The sequence below is a fragment of the Thunnus albacares genome, chromosome 5 (assembly GCF_914725855.1).
Source record: "Thunnus albacares chromosome 5, fThuAlb1.1, whole genome shotgun sequence".
Taxonomy (NCBI): Eukaryota; Metazoa; Chordata; class Actinopteri; order Scombriformes; family Scombridae; genus Thunnus; species Thunnus albacares.
Window position 1 is genome coordinate 11,502,035 of NC_058110.1, and position 24,666 is coordinate 11,526,700.

At 38.8% G+C, this 24,666-nt stretch overlaps 1 protein-coding gene across 3 annotated transcripts in view; it reads left to right on the forward strand.

Annotated features, from left to right (window-relative positions):
- LOC122981981 (helicase ARIP4-like) overlaps positions 1-24,666 on the forward strand; it is a 78,822-nt gene that overhangs the window by 13,633 nt on the left and 40,523 nt on the right. For 2 of the 3 annotated variants that reach the window (XM_044350879.1, XM_044350880.1), the window contains exon 2: positions 10,219-10,387. In XM_044350879.1, coding sequence (XP_044206814.1) covers positions 10,267-10,387 — 121 coding nt within the window. In that variant the 5' untranslated portion in view covers positions 10,219-10,266. Of the gene's footprint in view, positions 1-10,218; positions 10,388-19,279; positions 19,356-24,666 lie in introns of those variants that run through there. The other variant, XM_044350881.1, reaches the window with a different exon arrangement.

Here is a 24,666-nt window from a genome sequence, read left to right on the forward strand (position 1 = left end):
TGTAGAGGTGCAATTGTATGTGTGTGACCTGCTGAGGAGTAAGACTGTGGTGACTTTCAAGCTGACTTTCGTGCTTTGTGAAAGAGAGGGAGGCAGGAATGGTTAAATTAGAGGTACTGTGTGTGTGTGTGTGTGTGTGTGTACAATGTCCTTGCATCTTGGCATACATCTTGTATAACTTTTTTTTTTTTTCTAGTAAGCTGAACGGTGGCATTATTAGCCAGATCTTATGTAAGGCAGCTTATGCAAGCAGCTGTCTTTGCACTGCCCCCCCTCCTTATCATTCGTTTTATTTCGCTCTTTTTTTTTTTGCCTCCCTCTTTCTGTACTTCTCCGTCTCTCTCTCTCTCTCTCTCTCTCTCTCATTCTCTCTCTCTCTCTCTGTCAGGGGCTTTCAAGATGTAATTACATGGTTTACGTGGATACATGTGCAAAGTTGAAGGTCTACTATATTTTGTCCATTAAACCCTCAGGAGGTAACATTTCTGTGCAAGAATGCATCTATGTTGTTTATCTAAATCACAAGCCGGGGCTGCGACATAAAGAAAAGTACAGAGCCTGTACGTTCACTGTGTTCAACAAGAACACAAGTGTGCCAGAAGATAAGGTCTAAGGCATGTGTTAAAATGCCATATTACATCATTTCTGAGACATGAAGAACAAAATAAAATAAAAAAGAACAGCAGATACACTCGGTTCATTGGGTTTATATTCAATACTGAAAACAAGAATTGTAGATTTTATAGACTTTCAGGTTGCTGCAGGTTGTTGGTTGCTGTTTTCTGGGAAGAACTTCTACTCATTGACAGCAGAGAGTTTCCCCAAAAGTCAAAGAATGTATTTGTTGTTGTTTGGAGGTGGAAATGTGCTGGAAAATAACAATATATTCACAAGTACATTTCTGATGAGCAAAGTTGTTTTTCCAGTCTGTACAATCAGCATTATTCTGGCCAAATGTTTAATCAGTCTGCATACTCGGTTTCATTTTCACACTTTCACACATTTCTTTTTCATTTAGTATAGAAACCAAAAAGAAAAAGATAAATGCAATATACAGTACAGATACACTTGGGGGAAGATCTGATCTGTGTGCAGCCCAAATAAATATTAAAAGCACAAAATCACACATCAGTCTAACCCTATAGAAGATAATTATTATCATTATAGTCTGTATTCCTCCACAGGCTCCCTGTGGCTACTAGTATCAGTTGCAAGATCCTGATTGTAGATTACAGAGCTCAGAATGTGCTGCGACCTGTTTACCTGCAGGATGCAATGAAAACTCCACACTGGAGCCACCTTCTCACAAAGGGACCTCAAAGGAAACCCTAGCAGGAAAAAACTAATAGACTGCACAAATTAGCATAGATGACTGATTACCAAAAGTGCAAACAAGTCAATAAAACAAAAGAGTGTCCTCAGTGTCCTTTGACATTAAAATACTTGTTTTTTTTCATTGGTGCAATATAACAGAACTCAACAAAAGACAGAAAAAAGACAGAAAAACAATATATATATGTGTGTGTCTTAGTAAAGTGTTGGGCCACCATGTGTTGCCAGAACAGCTTCAATGTACCTTTGCATTGATTCTACAGTCTCTGAACTCTTCTGGAGCGATGAACATCATTCTTCAAAAAGATATTCCCTCATTTGGTGTTTTGATGATGATGGTGGTGAAGAGCGCTGTTTAACATGTCAGTCCAAAATCTGCCATAGGTGTTCAATTGGATTGAGATGTGGTGACTATGAAGGCCATAACATATGATTCACATCATTTTCATACTCATCAAACCATTCAGTGACCCCTCGTGCCCTGTGAATTGGGGCATTGTCATCCTGGAAGAGACCACTCCCATCAAGATAGAAATATTTCATCATAGGATAAAGGTGATCACTCAGAACAACTTTGTATTGATTTGCAGTGACCCTTCCGTCTAAGAGGACATGTGGACCCAAACCATGCCAGCAAAATGCCCCCACAGCATAACAGAGCCACCAGATCCCCTCACAGTAGGAGTCAAGCATTCAGGCTTGTACCGTTCTCTTGGTGTACGCCACATATGCACTCGCCCACTCGTCGAGAATATGTTGAAGGATGACTCATCTGACAATATCACGTTTTTCCACCTCTCTATAGACCAGTACCTATAGGTTTATGCACCACTGAACTCTCAAATGTGCTTCATCTTTATAATGAGGGGTTTATGCACTGCAACACTACTATAACATCCCTCACTGTGTAATTGTCGACGGACTATTCTTGCTGAGACAGTCTGATCACGACCTGCATTGACATTCTCAGTCACCTGAGGAAGAGTTTCTGTTTTTCATTACATATCACACTAATGCACAAGCATCAGGGTCATCAAATGTGTGTCGACCACAATTTCCGACCCTATTTACTGAAGTCTTTCCCACAGATCTAAATGCAGATGTCACTTTAGTCACTGTTCCTGTTGAAACACCAGTCAGTCGAACAGTTTTTGTGACTGAATCTCCTGCCATCGGTGCCCCAACAATGAACCGTCTTTCAAAGTCACTTAGATCTTTTCTTCTTGCCATCTTGATACAAAATCAGAGTCAACTGGGCCTGCTCAGCATTTTTTATACATGACACAGAGCATGACTGGATGTTAATTGCTTAGTTGTACCATGCAGTGCACCTGTGTGGAAGCATCTGCATTTATTATGTTCCTACACTCATTTATTCAGGTTTTTTCTTTAATGTGTCACCCGTCTCTATTTATAAAGAGAGAAAGAGTGAGGAGAGAGGGAGAATAATTAGAAAGTACTAACAATAAATAATAATAGTAACAATAATAATAATATGAACAATAGTAACAATCACAGTAACAGTGGAATGTGGGGGCGGTCCGTGTCTTGTGGGGTTATCATTCATGAGGCTACCTGGCCAACAGACCCAGAGACCATCTGGTTCCAGATTATCTGATGTAGTGATTTGCTGCTTTTTCTGTGTTTTATGTGATTTTTAAATTGAATATATTTGGGTTTTTGACTGCTGCTGGTTCAAGCAAGACATTTGAAGACGTCATCTTGAGCTCTCAGAACTCGTTATGGATAGTTTACACTATTTTTCAGACATTTAGACTAAACGATTAATCAATGAATCGACAAAGAGAGATTGATAATCTGGAAAAGTTAAGAGGCATCACGTTATTTTAGAAACAACCAAAGAAAGTGATGATAAACGTACAGCATTTGTCTATACTGTACTTGTCTTTACTACTTTTTGACAGTTTTAAGGACTTAGTTTACTAGACTTCAGTACCTTTTACAGCAACATCTGCTGTTGTTGCTGTTGTTGCTGTTGCTGTTGTGTCCATGTGCCTTAAGATATTCACCAAGTGATGCATCACTTACTTTGGGAGGAAAACCCACATGTATGCAGTGATCTAATGCTGGTTCAGGCCACAGTGTTCTATTTTTTCCTGGAGATATTTAGGTTATCTCACCCCCTCCCCCCTCTTGGTCACAGGGGTGTTTTTAGGACACCAGACAGACCAGACTGCTCCCCTCCCCCCTGCCTCTCTATCAACCCCCCTCTCCCACATCTCCTTCTGTCTTTGTCCACCTCCCCCATCATCCTTCATCTCCTCCCCTTTTATTTTTATGTCCCGCTCTGTGCTTTTTCTATTTTGCCCTCATCAGCATCTTGTTTCCATATTCGCTGAATTTAAATAGCTTCTCACTTTGTCTGGCTCAACCAAAAGTAATGCTGTACTCCAGTAATGAAATGTTGGCTGAATCAGACGTCCTTGGAACACCTCCTTGGCCCGCTGTGTGATGTTATGTAAGGTAAGATGGCGTAGAGCAGAGGTTTTCAAAGTGGGAGGCGGGCCTCCCCAGGGGGGCTCCAAACAGTTTCAGGGGAGGCTCAGTGAATGGAAGTGAACAAATACAACATTAGTTATCAAAAGGAGATCAAGTAGAATAGCCTCGATGTGTGTGTTTTGGTTAAATAGATAGTTTAGAGATGTAGTAGTTTTGGGGAATTTTACTGTTTTTCCCACTTTCCCAGAGTCAGAAACTAATAAAAGCCTTTTTTATGTATTGGGTGTAGTCTGAAGTTATGTCAAACAGCAATATTACGCTATCTTGGCTCAGTTGTTGAGTGTCTATAGGATCAAATAACATAATCATGAGCCAATAGGCATTCAGGAATTGAGTGAAACTAAGCAAGTAAACTAAGAGGGGTGAGGGGGCGTCTTTTTTCCAAGCTTTGTTTGGGAGGCCCACAGTCTCAGGCTTGGTGTAGAGGGTAAAACAGGAAAGTTTTTTCTTTTTTCAACTTTCAACTTTCAACTTTCTGTATGTGAGTATTTTCAAGGCGTTGGAGTTTGAACAGTTTGAATGTATTTGTGAGGTCATGAGAGTCGTGCATATGACATCAGGAAGTCTTTCTTCTCTCACTGTTGCAGGATTTAGGACTTAACAAAACAAAAAAATATCTTAACAATCCTGATCTCAACAAACAAAATGTTATCAAAATGGAAAAAATTTGGAAAGAGGCTGTGTTCATTTAAGTTAAATGAAACATTCAACCGGTCTGTGGTTATGAAGCATATGAAGTTGAAGTTGTAATTCTTAAGATTTCAGTCCTGGTTGATCTGGCGACACCTGTGGTTACTGGTGGTAATTACAACTGTGTTTCAGTAACACAGGTCACAGAGTTCTGTTCATGGATGTATTAAAGAGAACTGGACACTGCCCATGTGGTCTTCCACAGTACATGAAATGTGCCTATGCACGCTGGCTTTTCTTTTCCACATTATATCCAGTATGTGCATGCAGTTTTTCCTATGAATCCTTTGCATGCGTGTCTAGACAATTTGAATCCCACTCAGGATGTGCGGACTCTGCCAGTAAAAATAAAAACGACTTGAGGAGCTTACAAAATGCATACACATACAGTAGATTAACTGTTGCTGAAAAAACACAGACCGTCAATAGCATTTAATTTTTGGTATTTGGTACAATGAAAACCTTCTGGATCATAAGTTGTGAGTCATATTAAAATGTGTTTGACAAAGCAAGCTAGTTTAGTGCAAGCTAGCTTGTAAATAACATGGACATTATGACAGTATCTCTTGACTAAATATCTGCTTCAAAATCAATATTGATCAAAATCAATATCTGCCGTCAGTCAAAGAATTAATGAATGTTGTGTTAAAGAGCGCTTTAAGATGCTACACTGCCTGTGTTAAGTGTTGCACTGTGAACAATTGTTGTATTTACATTCAAAAAGTGCTCAATTCCCATGATCTAGTAGGGTTTTTTTTTTTTTTTACACAGAAATAACATCAATTGGGTTCTATAATCTGGCATTTTGATCTAAATGTAGAGAACATCAACTCTCCAAACAGGTCTAAACATAGATAATAGTGTTCTGCTGTATCAAGTTTCAGCTCTTTTTGTCTGGAGCCACCTAAACGCTCCTCTCGTCTCATTTCACTTTTCACTGATTCCAAGTGTTAACTGTCTTGTTCAAAGTCAAAACAGGGCCTCTCATCAGTGCGAAGCTGATGGAAACACCTTGTGAAATTTTGTGTTTCCTTTAAGGTTAAGTTTTTACAAGGGGTGGGCACAACAGCATGAACACCTGCACAGTATAATGCAATCCAGTGCAACGGCCCAGCAATAAATTCTACCTCTCTGAAGTGTTTTTTAATACTGTGTCAAAAATATTTACTCACCTCTGTGTTCATTTTTGAGTTTAAGTTGAAGGAAGGGAAGTATTTAATGTGTTCCTATTTGTTTGTACTCCCTGTGGACATACTTCACAGAACTGAATCGATACACAATTTAGAGGAACGTTAAACACAAGCTTCACAGGGCGGTTGCATTGGATTGCATTTATTGTACAGGTGTTAATATGTCCACCTCCAGGTATTTAATAAGGTTGTGTCAGGTAAGAGGAAAGAGAAGTTGGTGTCTAACCTACATGGAGCCACTCAAAGCAGCAAACATATACTGTAGTGTTACATAACTGTTATTTTACAGCCTGAAGGCTCCACATGAACAGAACAGTTTGGCCTGCTTTTCTATGATGTATAAAGTTACATAAAGCATGATGGCAATGAATCAAGTGGTTTTTGGCTGGATGTGACTTCCAAGTAATGTAGGGTAATAACAAGCTGTACAATGTGTCTGCAGGAGTGTCACATGACCTACTTTTAAATATGTGTAAGTCAAGTCAGAGTTAGAAAATGTTTTTAACAAAAAAGATTCTTTACAATCTGCTGACAATTAACCTGCTTTTTGTTGAGTTTTTTTGTAGTAAGAAACCTAATTTTCTTCTCATTTTGTGCAATCATGCACTCTGCATTACAACAGCTAAAACATATGGTGGCCAGCAAGGGCAAACACACTGCAACTTAAGAAAACACATGCACATAGACAAAACACAAGCAAATTAAGAAAACATCTTCATCAATTTGGCAATATATGCACAACATTTAGAAAACTTGCTGCAAATACTACAACACAACACATTACCGAAATAACAAAGGAAGTGTTTCCAGAGGACACTAAAGAGTGATGAACACGTCAATAACTCATAAGCGAAACATTAAAACATAAACGAGGCCTCTTTCCTACCGTAGTAAGGTAGACAACGAGTTACAACATTATTTTCACCAAAACGAGTCGTCCTTCAGGCTGGACTAATAACATTGGTCTCTATGTACAGCCGGCTGTGAGACGAGGGCGCAGGGACCGTCTAAAAATTGCAACACCAAAAAAAGATACTTCAAAGAATATTCCTCTGGAAACACTTCCGTTGTCATTTCTGTAATGTGTTGTGTTGTGGTATTTGTAGCACGTTTTCTAAATGCTGCGCATATGTTGTCAAATTGATGATATTTCTTAATTTGCTTGTGTTTTGTCTGTTTGCATTCGTTTTCTTAAGTTGCAGCACGTTTGACCTTGTCGGCCACCATAAAAACAAGAGTTTTCTGTGCATTTTAAAGGTGGATAAACTTTAATTATTTGTAATTGTTGTAAGCAAAGTTTTAGATTTCATAATAAACTGAAAGGACTGTTACTTACAGTATGTACCAGTAATACTTTAGCCTGTGTGAGCTTTTGAAGGCAGGTTTTTCCAACCAGTACTAAGATAGTTACTCTGTTCAGCTTTGAATGGCATCACAAGACATACTGTAGATGTACAAACAATACGCTCAAACACACCAGTCATCAGCACACATGAAGACCAAAGACGTTGCCACCATAATCTGTAGAAACCACTTCTCTGGCATGCACATGTTATGTAAGGACACATAAAGATGTCACCGATCCCAGTACTGTATGTGCTTGTTGCCAATTTACGGCACTACGAGCTCCCAACAGTGGTTAGTCTGTGGTTGATGACAGGGTCGTAGTTTCAAATGCTCTTCAGCTTTTTTTTTGAGGAACAAACCAAGCAAGCAAGGCCGGTTTTTAGATCAGAGTGAGAGATGAAGGTCGGTTTCTGGCTGACCAGAATTCCAGCGCAGCATAAATCTTCCTTTCAGGAGTTAGTTTACCTTCTTTTTATTTTCATTGACTCTCTTTTTTATGCTTCCATAAACTTTTCCAAAGGAAATTATGTGAGGGAACATATATGAGGGTTCTTAAAGGCAAAAATAGAGTAAAATTATTTGTTTGTTTTTGAAAACAAAGTATTTTTGTCAGTGACAGCTGCAACAAGTAGTTAATTAATAGATAATAGATAGTTGATCAGCAGAAAATTAACCGCCAACTACTTTGATAATCGATTGTTCATTTTTAGTAAATTTTTAAAGAAAAAATACTAAAATGCTCTAAATGTGAATATATTCTGGGGGTTTTTGTTTTCTATGACAGTAAACTGAATATCTGGGTTGTAGACTGTTATTGAACATTTTTCACCATTTTCTGACATTTATAGACCATACAACTAATCAATCAGTCGAGAAAATAATCAACAGATCAATCTGTAATGAAAATCATTAGTTGCAGCCCTGTTTACTAGCTTGCAGTCTTCTTCTCTGCCTTTGTTCATGCATTATAACGGTCTGCAGATCATTTGAATAATGTGCTATCATTGGCAGGACTATGTATGACATCACCCGCGTTCACGAAACAAACAAAATGGGACCCATTGATAAAGAAACTGCTCCATAGCGCTACTATAGGTCAGAAACCCCACAGGGTACCTTTAATGGGAGACAACAGTGAACAGTTAATGTTCTGTCAACAACAGTATTTATCTGTCGACCTCTGGCGATCATGTGAGAAATGACTGTGGTCTCCAGAAAACAACAGCTTCGGTCATTTATCAAAGGAGCATAATGTCAGAGGCAAAGGTGGACCATAGTGTGCTGTTTGTATCGCCACAGAAAGTCTAGGGAAGAGGTCATGGTGGACTTTTGGGTCATACAAAGCGTCTGAAGCCGCTCTGTCTCCCAACAGTAACCACTGGTTTCATTTAACCATAAAGGTGATCTTTTCTTCAGTAGTGGCAGGAAACAACTACTTGTTGAGGATCAGCGCAGCAGCAATGACTTCCAAAGTGTGGTCAGGGGGAAGCGCCACAAAGTCCTTGAGCTGATTTGAGGAGGTTTCAGAGGAAAATGGGCAGCAGTGGTATTTCACTCCCTTGAACGTTTGAATGGAATAAAATGAGATTTAATGAGAGCATGATGATTATTTTGCTCTCTACCTTCCTGCTATCCTGCAGTATTTCACAGTTATACAGTCAGTCATCTCCAACAAAACTTTTATAAGGTTGCAACTCTACCATCTGATACATAGGAAAACATCCCTAATCAATATATATCCTGTGTGTGTTTTATTTGGTAGTTCACCAGGTCTTTGGTTACTGGTTTTCAATCCAGCAATCAGTCCGTGATGTCTAGCTTGGTTGAATTTATGAGGCTTGTAAAAACCCCACTGTCGGGCCAGTAAGTCAACTTGGCCGGTGCTACCTGTTGTGTAATCTGCTGTGTAACGTTATGCAAGGTGAGCTGGCAGGTGATCAAGAGTAAACCTTGCTGAGATACGACTCTGCGTCTGGGCTCATCTGAGTGGGAGTGCATATTATTTAAAGCCTCTGGTTTTACCCAAGCGAGATAACTAAGGCGATAATTCTTGTTCATGGTGGTAGATGTATGCCCAAGGAAATGTTTTATTAATACACAGTGGTAAATTTATGTTTTTCTTTTCTTCACATCGCTCAGAACTTCTGAAGGTTTCTTTGTTACTGTTGATGACGATAGCAGTAATGTGAGATTTTTTACTCATTTTCTGCTTTGAAAAGCATAATTTAAATGATGACTCTTGTATGTAACAAAGGTATAGTTCTGTAAAACAAAGGAGGAAGAAAACTTTGCTTTTACCAAGCCACAGCTGATAATGAAAGGCGCGACTGTAGTCTGTGATTTTAGTTTATGATTGTTTCACTCTGGCACAGATGAAGGCCTGTGACTAATGTGAGGGTAATTTTCCCGCTGCTGAGAGACGGAGCTTTAAAAGCACCCTAGAAACTCTTGAAAGGGCTTCACCTTCTTCATTGTGTCTCTCTCTCTGGTACATTTCCTTCTGTCCATCTGCTCTGCAGATCCGTCTTTCATCCGCAGAACATCATCTTTCATAGGCTGCCTTTAAAATACTCCTGTCATTTTTTTTTTTTTTTTAGTTTATTCAAAACCCTGAAGTTAAACTTTGAGCAGCAAGAACAAAAACATTTGATGTATTGTCTTCTGTCAGGAGAATACACAAACCATATGAGAATAGACTTGGTGAAATTAACTCCAAAATGTCTGCAAATGACAAAATCACAAGTGCTATTCTCCTTGTCCACTTGAAAATAATTAACTGAGCTGTATTTTTCAGCACTGTCACTTTGGTAATATGGTTTCTGATGTTTGGTCCACATGTCATTGATATTTTGAATGTAATTAAAGAGTATGTAGCAGTAAGATGTTATACTATCTTCTTTTTCAGATCTCTGTATTTTATATATTAGATCAGATCTCATCTGTCCCTCTACAGACTCTCACTCAGTTGTGTTCGGATCATTTGTAAACTAGTCAACACTTATAAGGACTTTGACCGATATCACTCCGTATCAGTTTCCTTCTTCCTTCTTACGAGAAAAGCTTCAAACTGTTAGTGCTGACAAAGAAATGGCAGAGGAACAAAGTCTTTATGTTCTTCTATCTCTACTCTTTGTTTCAGTTGTGTGTAGTACAGCCATGCTGAGGTAGCAGCAGCCTGGAGGTCAGGATGTCTGAAGAGGAGCAGCAGCTGAATGAGAGGAAGAGGGAGCGAGAGATCTGCTACGTCACTGATGAAGAAGAAGAAGAAGAAGAGAACGATGGAGATGATGAAGATGAGGGGATACCTGGTGAGTCAAAACAGTGGATTGAGACCTAAAACACTACTGATCATCATTTCACAACGTTCACATAATATTAACTGTTAAAAAGTGCCGCCTACATGCAAACCTACTGTTGAAATCCTCATGTGTCGTCGAAATGAGGTTACATAACGCTCTACATATTGATGCATCATTGCATTTTATGTCAAAAAGGCTACTCCTACAAGAATGTAGGATAACGGTATATTTTAACAACCTTTAAACAATCTTTAGTCAGAAAGTGGTACCAAAAATAAATTTGAACTGAGGAATTCAGAGGGAAAAAAATCATTTTTTTTTGTACCTCACCGTTTGAGACACAAGACAAGTCTATTATATAAGTGTATATTATTATTACAGCTGTAAACCTTTAATTAAATTTTATAGAAATCTCTTAATTAGTTTTCAAGATATCCTGCCAATCAACAAATGAGACCAAAGACAAAAACATTGTGGAGAGGATAATATATTGATAAATATATGCAGTGACATGATATAATTTATAATATTTAAAACAAAAAATGATGCAATTTTTACACTCAAACAGCAGCAACAGTGCATATTGTGCTGTATTTCAGCAACTTCTTTAAGTTAGGTTGCATTCACGGCATGTTTGGAGCACTTAATTTCAGCTGTTTTGGTTAAAATTCTTTGGGGCAATTGCAGACAATCTCATCAGAAATCTGGTGGCTCCAAATCACCATCTATACACTTAATGTAAGAATTGTGTCATCTTCTATGAAAGCTGAAGAAATGATCAAGAGAGGGAACATAATCACTCAAGAAAACAGTCTAAACACAAAGGTTTATGGGTAAGGAGGCAGATGTTGACACCTGACAGATTGATTTAACAAGAAATAAACCAAACCAGCTGTAGTTTGACTCAGTTTTCTTTTCTCTTTGTCTACATCAACAAAATTTACAGCTTTTAACATGTTGAAACTGCATTTATAGACACTTTTTGTCAACATTGCTGTTAGATCAAACTGAAGCAGTGGCATTACTGTCTTCATTTGTGACCGGAGCAGCTCTCTACATCAACCTTTTGCCTTTTTACCTTCTGTCCTCCCTCAAGAACAAACTCTTCTAAACGACCTCGTCTCCCCCTCTCCTCTCATTTCTTCTCTTGCCAGTACGCGTTACATAACCCAATGAATCATCTATTAGTTCTATTAGATGCTGAATCGTCTGTGTGTGTGGGGGGGAGATGTGTCTCTAGTGTGTTTTTTGTGTAGGAGGTAAGATTTAAACTTTGGTTAGATAACTTAAATAGCGTCAGTCTTTGGATGACTTTGACCTTATTACGGAGAGAGAAATTTACAGTTCTATCAGAAAGCGCCCTGTTAACTTATCGTCTCGCATTTCATAAACTTCACATCGCATAGTGATGTTTCTCACACACTCTGAGTGCTTTTTCAGTTGATTTGCAGGAGAATATATCTCAGGCTCTTAAGTATTTTGAGTCATCTTAATGAGAGAGACAAAGAGTGAGATTTACTGCAGGAATAATAATAACTTCCCCCGTTCATTGTCATGTTTATGTGCACGTGTGTTCTTGTACTTTGTGTTCTTGTAAAACTTGAGTTTTAGACCTTTAAAGGGAACACATTATGTGTGGTTCTCACTTTTTTTTAAAGGGCTGTTTGAGGGTTAACACTTGGATTTAGGTTACGGTTAGAATTAGGTTAAAGTTAAGGTTTGGCAGGTAATGGATTATGTAAATGAGGGTCCTCACAAGTATAGAATTACAAATTTTGTGTGGTTCATCCTGTCCCAGTCTGGTTTTTGGTCTATCAGTCTGCCTTTGAGAGGTTACACAAGCAAATTATGAAGATAAACCATCCCACCCTGTGTACACAAACGCTGCGTTTATTTCCTCATCTTTTCCTGGATGTCTTTACTGTTTATTTTTCTGTCTTTATCATTTCATGTCACCTATTTTCTTTGAAAGATAAGAGTTTCTGAAGCCCTAAAATGCTGGCAAACAGAGCAACACAGAAAAATAACTAGAATATGTTAAAAACAGTGATCATATCACTTTAAAATAAAAAGGAATAATACAAGTATTTGGAGAAAATACTTTGGTCTTACCAAGACTCACAGAAGAGGAGTGATTTTTAAATGTAATCTCTCTGCACACTCTCTTTAGCATTTCTAACAGTGCTTCCGGTCTTTATGCTAAACGGTGACGTCTAGTTTAGCACAAAGGCTGGAGGCAAGGAATTTCAAAAACTACAGCACTGAAATGTTACTTAAAGAAAAAAAAAAAAGAGAAAGAAAACAAACCTAACCCTAATCCTGGAGGCAGAGTTCAAGAATATCCCCCCCACTCCCCCCACCCCTTTAAAGCTCACTAATGAACACTGTATCTTCTTCGTTTAATCCGTACACATACAAAAATTTGAAAATGACAATTTGTAGTTTTGGCAGTCTATGGTGAAAATGCTTTCTGGGCCCTGAGGATTTTTTCAGTTTTGCCAAGGCTGACTCACTGAATCCCGTTTAGCTCTTTTGGCACATGAAGTTTGTCATGAGGAGTATTACTCATCCTGTTAAAACAGTTGTATAATGTCCTCTGTAGGCTCTGGAACAGCATTTAAACGTCTGGAAAAATGACCCTGATTATGTCAGTTTTAACTTAGAGGACAGAAATCCAAACTGGGGCGTGGAGTTTAAAAGATGTAGGCATTTACCGGGAAGGGGAAGTCTACTGAAAGATGTTATTTAGTATAATGAAAAGTCAAAGATACCTCAACCTGGGTTTCTTTGATTTTGACTATTCTTTTTTTAAAATATGTCTCTTGCAAACCTCTCAGGTTTTGGAGGTGCAACACTAAATCAATCAATCAATCAATCAATTTTTATTTATATAGCGCCAAATCACAACAGAAGTCATCTCAAGGCACTTTTCACATAGAGAAGGTCAAGACCGTACTCTTTAATTTACAGAGACCCAACAATTCCCCCCATGAGCAAGCACTTGGCGACAGCGGTAAGGAAAAACTCCCCTTTAACGGGTAAAAACCGTTAATGGACGACAACTTTTAATTGTATGGAATAGCCCTTTAATAAATCCATGGATTAGCCAAATGCTTTCTGTGACATCACAGATTGAAGTTTCCAGCCTCTAGAGAGCTGCAGGCTTCTCATTACTGTGAGTCAGTGTTGGATAACCCTTTAATGTGACAGATTGCTTGTTATGTTTAGGCCGAGACAGCAGAGACCTGTGAACCTGTGAAGAACTCTTAACACACACACACACACTTGCTTTCTGTTTCCTCTTGTCAACCATGCACACCTCTTTCTTCTCGTTCTCCTCTCTCTCACACACACAGATTGTACATGTTGTCCTAATTACAGCAGTAGTACCTTGTTTGATGCCATATTTGTAATGCTGTCTGTGCAGTTATGTAGCCTTTCACGGGGTGCGTGCTTGTGTGTGTGTGTTTGTGTGAGAGCAAGAGAGAGAGAGACAGAGAGAGAGAGAGAGAACCGGAGAGATGATGATGAACCATTAATCATCAACAAAAAGGGGTTCATGTTGTTTCTGCTTCCGTGCTCGGGCTTATAAAACATTTTCACAGTTGTGCAACACTTTGTATAACTGACCCAGTGGAGCAGCGGAGGTGGCAGAAGCCTAAAGGCTACACGAGGGGGTTTGGGGTTTTGACGTCATCCCTCAGGAAGCCGGAAAAATCCCTGTGTCTCATTTTGACATTAATAAATGAGCACTAAGAAATGAATACACTGATAATTATATTGAATTATCTTGTTGTTGTATTGCAGTTCTGCAGGTAATGTTGTGAAAACTCTTCCTTGTTGGTGTGTTCAGGAAGTTTTAACATCCAAGATCTGGTGTCAAACACTGGAGTTTCCCAACAAATACATCAAACAAGCCCCCTTTTGTTTGGAACTAGGGCTGCAACTAACAGTTATTTTCATTACCAGTTAATCTTCCGATTATTTGATCAATCAATCGATTAACCGTCTGGTCTATAAAATGTCTGTAAATAATGAAAAATTACCATTATAGTTCTCCAGAGTCAAAGATGACGTCTTCAAACGTCTTGTTTCGTCTAACAGTCCAAAACACAGAAATATTCAGTTTATTGTCTTATATGAAGCTGAAACCTGATATTTTTTGGCATTTTTGCTCAAAAAGTGACTGAAACATTATTCAATTGTCAAAATAGTTGCCGATTTATTTTCTGTTGATCAACTAATCGATTAATAGACTAATCGTTGCACACTAAATACTGAAATTTCAAAGCTCCACTTATGAGTCCACAGTGACCTTTTGTAGCCAAGAGGCAGCTATTCACACTTCAACTGCAGTAACTACATGTTGTTTTAAAGTCTGGTCTAAATTCAGCTCCTGATGCGCCCACCTTCACTGACTTCACATCTTTTATTTTCATGCAGTACTGAAGTAGGAAATAAATCTCAAGACCTCTGATCTGCCTTTGAATATTGGTGGCGTGTTAGTTATGTAAAGGTTATCAGTCCTGAGGTGAGTGAACCGAGCAGATGCATAACAGAAACATTTATTTAAGTACGTTTCTTCCCTTTTTGATATTTCTTCTTTCCATAAAACAGAAACTAACATGTTACCATAAATCTTCTTTATTTAGTCATTTTAACTGTAATTGTTGTAATTGCGTTGCTTGTATCTGTGACATTAAACAGAATTGGCCAGCTACTACTTACAGTTTCGTTTTATATTTGTAAGCAGAGGTCGGTTCAAATTCTACTTTGGACTTTGGTTATTTTCCTTTTTGAGCCACTTTGTTATGTTAAGGGAAAGCTGGTTTGCTGTATTGATTTACGGCACAGATCAAGAGGAGCACAAAGAGCTGAAGCTCTCACAGTTTGTCGTCTTGGCAGGTGGTGGAAGGAGTGAAAAGTGTGATGGGGGGGGAAAAATTACATTTACGTGTTTATCTTCTTCACTTTGCAAATCCATTTTTCTCTTGTGACATCATCACCCCCGCTGTCTCCTGCGTCTGTCCCACGGTTGCCGTAACAACCGTCACTAGGACGCTGGTCCCCTCAGAGTTGTGACCGTTTCCTCCTCTTGGTTCAACATCCCCTTTACTTTAGTCCTCCGTCTTTCATTCTCCATTTTCCCCTTCTTCTTCTTCTTCTTCTTCTTCTTCTTTTCATCCTTCTTCTTTATTTTCTCCTCTCATCTTCGTTCATTTACTTTCATCCCTCTCCATGTGATGCACTCTTTCATTTTAATTTATTCTTCTTCAAACTCCTTTGTCTTCATTTTTATGTCCTTACGTATGTCAGTCATCTGTATTTTAATGGTTTCTTGTTCTTCTTTCCCTCAGTTTCAGTCTTTTAAAGCATCTACATGTTCTTTCTCATTTACGTTCTTCACTGCTTTTTAAACAACAACTTTTAGTTTTACCAATCGATAAAAAGTTGAGAGTTTAGGGGGGGAAAGAGTAGAATATAGGAACAAAGAAAGTAATGATAAAGTGAGAGAGAGTTTAATATTCATGTGACAGCATTAGCCCAAACAGAAAATATAGGAATGGAAAAAAAAAAGACTGTTTTGTTGATTATGAAAAAACAAATTCTATAAACATCATTATAGATTTTTGTGAAAAATACGAGTTTTTAACAAGATTGATAGTACCAGCATCATGATATTCTGTCATATTGTTGTTGATCGTTTACAAAAGTGCTTAATTCAACATCTGTTTCCTGAAGGTTTTAACCACTCGTTGTCATGTAGCTCTCCTCTCTGACGCACAGGAAGTGATGCTTTTTATATTTCTGTTTTTTCCAGTCTGTTGTTTGTTTGGTTTGTTTTTTTGCAGAAGGTCAGGTAAATGTCTAAAAAGCTGAATAACTAGTATGTTCGTCAGCATCACAGTTTTCTCTCTGCAGAGGTTTGGGGTTGTCATGGTGATCACTGGCACCACATTCAAGCATTGTTAAAAATATCGCTGAGAATAGAAACGGCTTTATTTAGCCATGGGGTTGAAATGTAAAAGGCTGCCCACCTGATAGGAGGTGATAATTATTCCATAACGGAGACGTTTGATGAAATAAACCTGTTTTGCCCGTCATCAGTTCTACGTTTTTCCATACAGCTATAGAACTGGTTACGATGCTCCCATATCTTAGATTAATGTTTCTGTGCTCCCTGCCTGTATATAGGAAGTCTTCTAGTCGGTGTGGCTTCATGCTGCCTCTATAGCCCTCCAAATGACCTCTGATTCTTTCAAACATGCAGTGGTCTAATTTGAAAAGCATAATAATAAGAACTAAAATTCGGCCTCCAGTGAGTTTGCTTCCTAATAAGGTTGTAAGTTTGATTTCTGCATCCTTTCCACCCCAGATCTGTAATTAATTTCTGTGATAAATTTAGGTGGTGGCGCCACAGGGATCATAAAGAACAAAAAATTAATCAAAAATGTTCATTTTGACAGAACCAAGTTATGGTTTGATGTGTGCAAGATTTCTGCACCAATCTCTAATCTAACAAGACAGGACAGATCAGAGTTATTGGGCTTCAGAGGGATTTATCACATCATACGTAGACATGTGATTTAAAAAAAAAAAAAGTGATAAAAATGATGAACTTCAAGCTTTTGGGAAGCACCTTCAACGGAAAACACAAACAGACCCAGAAAAATACTGATAACACGCGTGCACACACTCATCCCAGAGAAAACAGGAAGTGTGTGTGTGTGTGTGTGTGTGTGTGTGTGTGTGTTTGTGCGCGCGCAAGAAGTAGAGAGGCCATTTGTCAAAAAGTGACATTGAGAAATGACTCGGGGAGGTGAGACCAGTCCCCCAAAATAGAATCCTCCTGTTCAGCAACACAATGCTGCTGGGATGCCTGTTCTGGGTCAGGTGTGTGTGTGTGTGTGTGTGTGTGTGTGTGTGTGTGTGTGTGTGTGTGTGTGTTTGTGTGTGTGTGTGTGTGTGTGTGTGTGTGTGTGCGTCCACCTTCTCACTGTGCATCTAAGGGGGTAGGTGTGTGTGACTCCGTGTGTGAACAGATTGAAGGGTGTGCGCTTCGTGTTATTGGCTCTTCGCAGCTCAGATGAAGCTGTCATGAGGTTTAGTCACATCTTTCATAAGACACACACACACACACACACACCAACACACTGACTCCAGAGAGCAGGGGAGTAATAGTCTGTTAATTAGCCTGTTGCTCCCCTGCCTGTGTGTAGGCGTAGGTAAGCAGAGTGCTCTCTCTCTCTCTCTCTCGACTTCAAACTGAAGAAAAACAAGTAAACATGTTTCCTCCCACGAATGTTACAGACACCTGGTGCTTTAATCAGTGACAAAATCCATCAACTCTCCAACTTCTAACAAAATTGGACCAGAAGAACACCAGGTAGTCCCTTTTAGGGTCATTGTTCAAATTGCATTTTTCACTTTCTTTCCAACATCCAAATGAATAAAAAACATGAAGTTGGAAACAAACTGTGTAAAAACAATGTGGAGGAGCATCATTGGCCTCTCAGAACATGATATTTTATTATTATTCATCAAGAAAAAGGAAACACAACTCCAAATGAATAATAATGTCGCTCTGTGTCAACTGGATGTGTGAATAGGCAACTTTTTGCTATCACATCAGCCATAACTTTTACAAGGAACAAATGAATGGAGTGAAATACTCTTTATATTGTTGAAATGAACTTAACAGGGCATCTACATGAGTGCGATGCAGCATGATGTTAATAAATCTTCAATTTGTGTACATCTGTTGACTCTATTCAAGGTGTTGCAAACGGGTGAAGGTATTTAGGCTTGTTCATGCTAGAGCTGCAACACTCAGTCGATTAGTCGATCAAAAATTAAACTATTTTAATAATCGACTTATCCCTTTAGTCATTTTTTCAGCAAAAATGCTAAACATTTGCTTGTTCTAGCCTCTCAAATGCAAAGATTTGTTGCATGTTTCTGTTTTAAATCATTGTAAACTGAATATCTTTGAGTTTTGGACTGTTGGTCAGACAAAACAAGAAGACATCATCTTGAGCTGCAGAATATTACAACAGGCATTTTTCACTATTATCTGACATTTTATAGACTAAGTGATTAATTGATTAATGGAGAAAATAATTGGCAGATTCATCGATAATGAAAATAATTATCAGTTGCAGTCCTAGTTAATGCTGCAAGAAAGTTGTTAAACATTGTCCACATTGTTGCCAAGCTGTGATTGATTGAAAGGAACTGTGGATCAGTTAATTTAGGGGAAACAACAAACCTTTACTTTATTATATGTAAAGATGTTACATATTTCTTTTCTTATGCTGCAAATTGAATGAGATTACAATACTGTAAATTTACTGCTGGTTACATGAATTTCTGTATGTAACACAATAAATGAAAGTACATTTTATTCTGCATACAGTAAATGATCCTATAGACCTTTTGATTTTGATAGTAATATCTGACGGTGGTGATATTGATAGATTGATAAAAACTGATCAAAACACCACTTCACATTTCATAACATCATGTTTTGTTTAGTGTGTGTGTGTGTGTGCGTGTGCATGCGTGTGTGAACTGATCAAGAGCTGCACAGAGTGAAGTGTAGGAGGTGAAACAGTAACACCAGCTGGTCTACATACTGGCACACCAGACTGCAGATCACGTCGTGTTTGCGTGTGTGTGTGTGTGTTTGTGTGTGTGTGTGACAACGAGATGCGGTTTTGTGTGGAAGCAGACTAAGGATCAGGTGACACTCTGGCTCAAACTGGTTATGAGTAATAATAAGTCATCAGCAAAACCATCTGCCATCATTGTTTCAGTCATATGTGAGCTGTGGGCTCGGAGCTCCTCTCTGAATTCATCATTTTCACGTTTTTCATCGTACTGTAGAGTCAGACTGATCTCACTGACATTGGTTTATTTATACTCATTTATACTCAGATGGTGATCGGCCCCTTGGAGCATCGTCTGGAGAAAATCTGTGAGTCTCTTTTGGTGTGAAAAGTTAACAGATTCAGTCTGAGCCGCACTCATCAAGCCACCAACTGATCTGATCATGAACATATTTTATATTTCTTCTACTGAACAGCTTCAATCCAAGACTGGAGATCACCAATAGTAAATGACTTGAGTGAGTTTAAAGGGAGGTTTTTTTGTTTTGTAGCGGGGTGAACAGTAGACTGTATACTAGGGGTGTGCCCGAATACAAATACATTATTCGGCAAAGCACAAATAGTGGGTTTTATACAAATATTTGTTTCAGACAAATATTTTTAAAAATATTTGTTTTTGGAAAGAAAAAAAAAAACATGGCAAATACCAGTTCGCAGGTCGGTTACATCGTTATCTCAGTCTCTCTCCTCTGCTCCACTGTTACATCTATCAGGGGTAAGTCCCAAGAGACTCTCCATAACCTGTTGTTCCTCTTCTCCTTTCCACAAAGTTGGGTTGTAAAAAAAAAAAGGCAGTAAATGAAAAGTGCAAAACAAGAATCACCTTTGAAGTTCTTCTACATATTACACGCTGTGCCGTCTCTGTGTTATGGGTGTATAAATAGGTAGAGGTCTGTCTGCAATGAGGCGATGAATAAAGTTTTAGTTCAGTAGTCAGCGCAGTCGTCTATGATCTGGGAGACTCCAGTTCGAGACCCAGTGTGAGGACCTCCTTCATAAGGTATTTCATTCATCAACACTCATTGTAACACTTTTCTAAAATCACAATTTTCTAAAATTAAAAGTGTAATAAATACAAAAACAGGATTTTTAAGCCTTTTCCCACTTTTATTCAAATATAAATACAAATAATTTTGCTGCCTCAACAAGTACAGATAGAAATACAAATACTGGGCTCTCTGCACATCCCTAGTGTAAACAAAGATGGACGTCATGACAGCCTCCCAAAAGTGAAGCCAGAACATCTTGATGGCCCCCTGGTGGCTGGCTGAGTGTAGGTAATAAGTCCCACCTCCTCCATGTTAGCGGATGTGACATGAGCCAAACTAAAAAGTTAGGTCGTTCTAATCACGCTAACGTTTGTCCAAGTGCTCATTTTTCTGATAAGTTTGTTTTTAATTAGTTATTTGATGATATAAAAAGGGGGTGTGGTGTCATGATTGATAGCTGTGACAGCCGCTCTCAAACCTCCGTCAGGTGGCGGGGCGGCTGAGGGGGCGTGTCCCGCGGGCCGTCATCTCACCGCCTGACTCTACTGCACAGACTCTGGTTCCAAATTACGTCACACAAGCAAGATGGCTGCTCCTGGAAAGGAGATATTTTGGCTTCACCTTTGCATAGCAGCAGGAAGTGGAGACGCGTCGTCCATATTTATATACAGTCAATAGTATGAACAGACATGAGATTATTTAATTTGCCTAAAATAAATAAATAGAATAGAATAATAGTTTACAGTGAGGCTATATGAATGAAACAAAATAACAGTCACATAAGAATTAGCATCTGGGAACACAGTGAATGTTATTGAACTACTATTAACTTTTTATATGATGAAGTCATCTAATCTTTGTTCTCTTTTCTAATTTAAGGTGACTCTTTCTAGTTACATTCAAAGTCTTCTTTTGAGAAATTATGTAAATTTTTTGATATTCTCTGCTAATTATCATGAAATGCAGGTGAAATTCTTAAAGGGGACATATTATATATGTTATGTTACTCATATACTGTCATGATGTTGGATATCTCTGTTAAACATAGTTCCAAAACTTGAGGTTAACATATGTAGAAATTAACATATGAACGCTTAATTTGCGACTTTTTTTTCCTACCTAATGTCAGTTCGTTGTTCAGGTTGTTGATAAGGTTTTTCCATGTGTTGTCTGTCTTGTCCACTCACTTGTATAAATCCTTTTAATAGCTCCAGAACAGCAACTAAACTATATAACTCTAAATGAATTAACCTTGTAGGATTTCTGTTGTCTCGCTCATTAAGACATCATTGATAAATGAGAAGCAGAGCTCCTGTGTGTCTTCATACTGCTCTAAAACTATGTTGGTTTTGTTAAGTCAACAGAAATAGCAGCCACTGAGGTCAGGTCAGGGATTTTAGTCATAGTTAAACTGGTTTAACAACTTAAGCTAAAAATGAAAACTTCCTGTCATCCACCCTCTTGTCCCTCTTCACTCTAAAGACTAAACCTCACACCGTCAGCCTCCGCCAGCGCTGTCCACCTCGGTCATGTGAGCCCCGCCTCTTGTTACAAGCCTGGATTATACTTTCTGTAACTATAAACACAAATTTGTTCTGTGAGTGGATTCCTGGGATCACAACTCAAACCATTAACTTCAACAATACGCTACATAATCGCTTTTCACTCAGTTACTTCGTTGTGACTCGACTGAAACAAACGTGACGAGTAGTGTGTTTAAATACAGTTGTGAAGTTTTATTCAGGAACACCTGTACACACATTCACACTCAACAGCTGACCAGTACAACCACTATCTGATCCCATTTTTGAGCTGCTGGGCGCCTTTTGTCTCGGTGATCATCATTAGCATGAGTATTAAGCTTGAGCTCACAGTAAACGGCATCCTGGGGTGTGAATGGGGGTTCAGGTCTTTGCTCAAAGATACCTCAGCAGTGGTAGTAGTGAGGGAGGGGCATGCACTGCTCTATCTCTCTCCCCTCAGGTCATAAGACCCCTCCTCTAACCTACAAACAGTAACTTAACACCAGGCTGTGAAGCAGTGTTTTGCTGCCTGCTCTGGTTCAAAGTTTTAAGCCCAACAGGAATGTCACAGGGTCCTGGAGTACACCTGTAATTACTGCACTAAAACTGCACTAAAGCTTCAGTAAAAACAAACTTCTGTCTGTCATATGACGAATCGTCTGACCACGTCGAAGTCTGATTTGAATGATGACAGTCTGCCAGCTCAGCGCGGCTGCCAGTGCAGGAGGCTCAGTACAAATGGGGATCATGTTTAAACAGACATATAAGACTTTTCACTCGCATTCGGTTACACACATAAAAAGTGTCAGAAGTAGTTGTTTCTGTTTCTGTTGTCAAGACGTTGGAAATAGTTGCATCTCATAAATAGTACTTGTTAACCAACAATCATTCCCAAGATGCTTCACTGCAGTCTGACAGCAGCTCTGCTGTGTATTCGGCCATATTGATTTAAATAAGTGATCACAGAAGGTTTGAGGCGACATAAAGTTGCTCTAAACTTGTGCAGGTTTAAGTCATTGTTTTACAAAACCTCAGCACTTTAAGATATGGATTTTTAGTCTGGACGGAGGCCTGAAAGGAGAGAGAAAGATTACACATCCAGTGGCTTAGTGTGGACGTGCTCTTTAGTTTTAAGCACATTGAGCACTTTTTTTTGCTGCCCAGCTGTATTTACCGACCACTATTGGTACCAGTTACTTTGTAGATTTAGAGTTTACATGCAAAACACATGATCATCTTATACAATCTGATTCTTTTTATTGATTTGAAATACCCAACAGGATATAAAGAAATTAAAATTCGCTCCATGTTAACCAGCTACATCATTAAAATGCTGCTTTCATGTCGATGCTTCAGTAATAATAATCCAATCATGTAACACTCTGTAGGGGCCGTTGTGCATTTGATACTTTTATTATTTTTATACCGTGGTTTTTTTTTTTTTTGTTACTTGACTTCGAGAATTTTCTCTATCTCTCCCTCTCTCTCTCTCTCTCTCTCTCTCTCTCTATCTCTCTCTCTCTCTCTCTCTCTCTCTCTCTCTCTCTATCTCTATCTCTTTCTTTCTGTCTCTCTCTCTCTTTCTGTCCATTGGTCAATCAAGGTTATATAAACAGTGAAATGTGAGCTTTCCGTCCTCACAGGAGGCGTGGCTGGAAACCATAACTGTGGTAGTGTGGCAAAGGTGAATGTGTGTGTGTGTGTGTGTATGTATGTGTGTGTGTGTGAGTGTATGTATGTGTGTGTGAATGTGAGCATTTTCATACGTTGCCAGGCAGTCCTCTGCTTCACATTGCTGCTGTCACCGCCTCCTCCTCTTCCTCCTCCTCTCTCCTCCCCCGCCTCACTATTTCTCACTCTTCTGTCCCTCCCCCAAGCACAGTCGCAATGTGGGTTAGTGTGTCTGGCCATGTGAGATTGGGCTCTCGCCTTCCGCCTTGTGTGTGTATGTGTGTGTGTGTGTGTGTGTGGGGGGGGGGGTGATCTGTGAAGGATAATCCCAGACCACCACCGTGGGTTTAAAAGGGTCCTGAAGTTCACAGGAGTGTTTTGAAACAGCCCCCTCCCCTTGTTGTCAATAATTTTCTTTCTCCTGCTTTTTACTCTCATTGATTTCATCTTTTCATCTGTTCCACTTCTTTCTATGCTTAGCTCACTCTTTCTTTTTCCCACTTTTTTTTATCCATCCTTTATTCCTTTCTTGTTTTCATAATGTCACTCCTCTTTTCTCTTCACTTTCCTCTCAATATTTTTCTCTTTTCTTGTGTATTTACTCCATAATTGTCTGTAAATCTCCTCAACATTGATGGTTTTTCACGTTCATGTGTTGCTTAAGTTTACTGCCGGTAGTAGTTGTAGTGTTTATAGTGCACTTATTGGTGTTAACGATGTGCGATACTGTCCTGTAAAGCCAAACTAGAATTTTCCGATGTGTGCGCTGACCAGAAAGTAGCACATGACTTAATTCATCTCCGCTCTTTCCCCCCCTCCCCCTCTTTTTTATCATCCTCCTACACTTTCTTCATTTCATTTTCTTGATTTCCTCTGCCTTTTTTTCCCACATTTCTCCTCCATCACCTCCCTCTTTGTCCAATTTATTGCCTTGTTCCGATTAACAGGATCATAGAAAGGCCTGCATGGTTTGTACTCACATGTTAACATTTTAGTTTCTCAGATCTGTAGTTGCAAAGTAACTGTTGCATATTAGCAATTGGACATCACTAAGTAAGTAATTTTATGCCTCACTCTGATGGTGTTTAATATTGGGATTCATTACACAGATAAATGACAGCATTGTGTAAAATAATTATGATTTTGGCTGGTCAAAATCTTCCTCTTCCCTTACAGTTTATCTTCATACTTACATATTTCAATCTTGTCATCACTTTGAGGGATTTAATTTCATTTTGAATGCCAGTTATTGTTCAAAGATGTCATGACTTAACAAGATTTCAGTTAAATAATCGCAAATCAGCAAGACCTTTCATAGCAGTAAACAAACACGATTATAATTGTAAATCCCTGCACTCGTCCTCTTTCTCCTCTCCATTCTCTCACCCTATTTTCTTTTTTCTGTCTCCTCCTCTGCCCGTCTTTTCCTGGTTGAA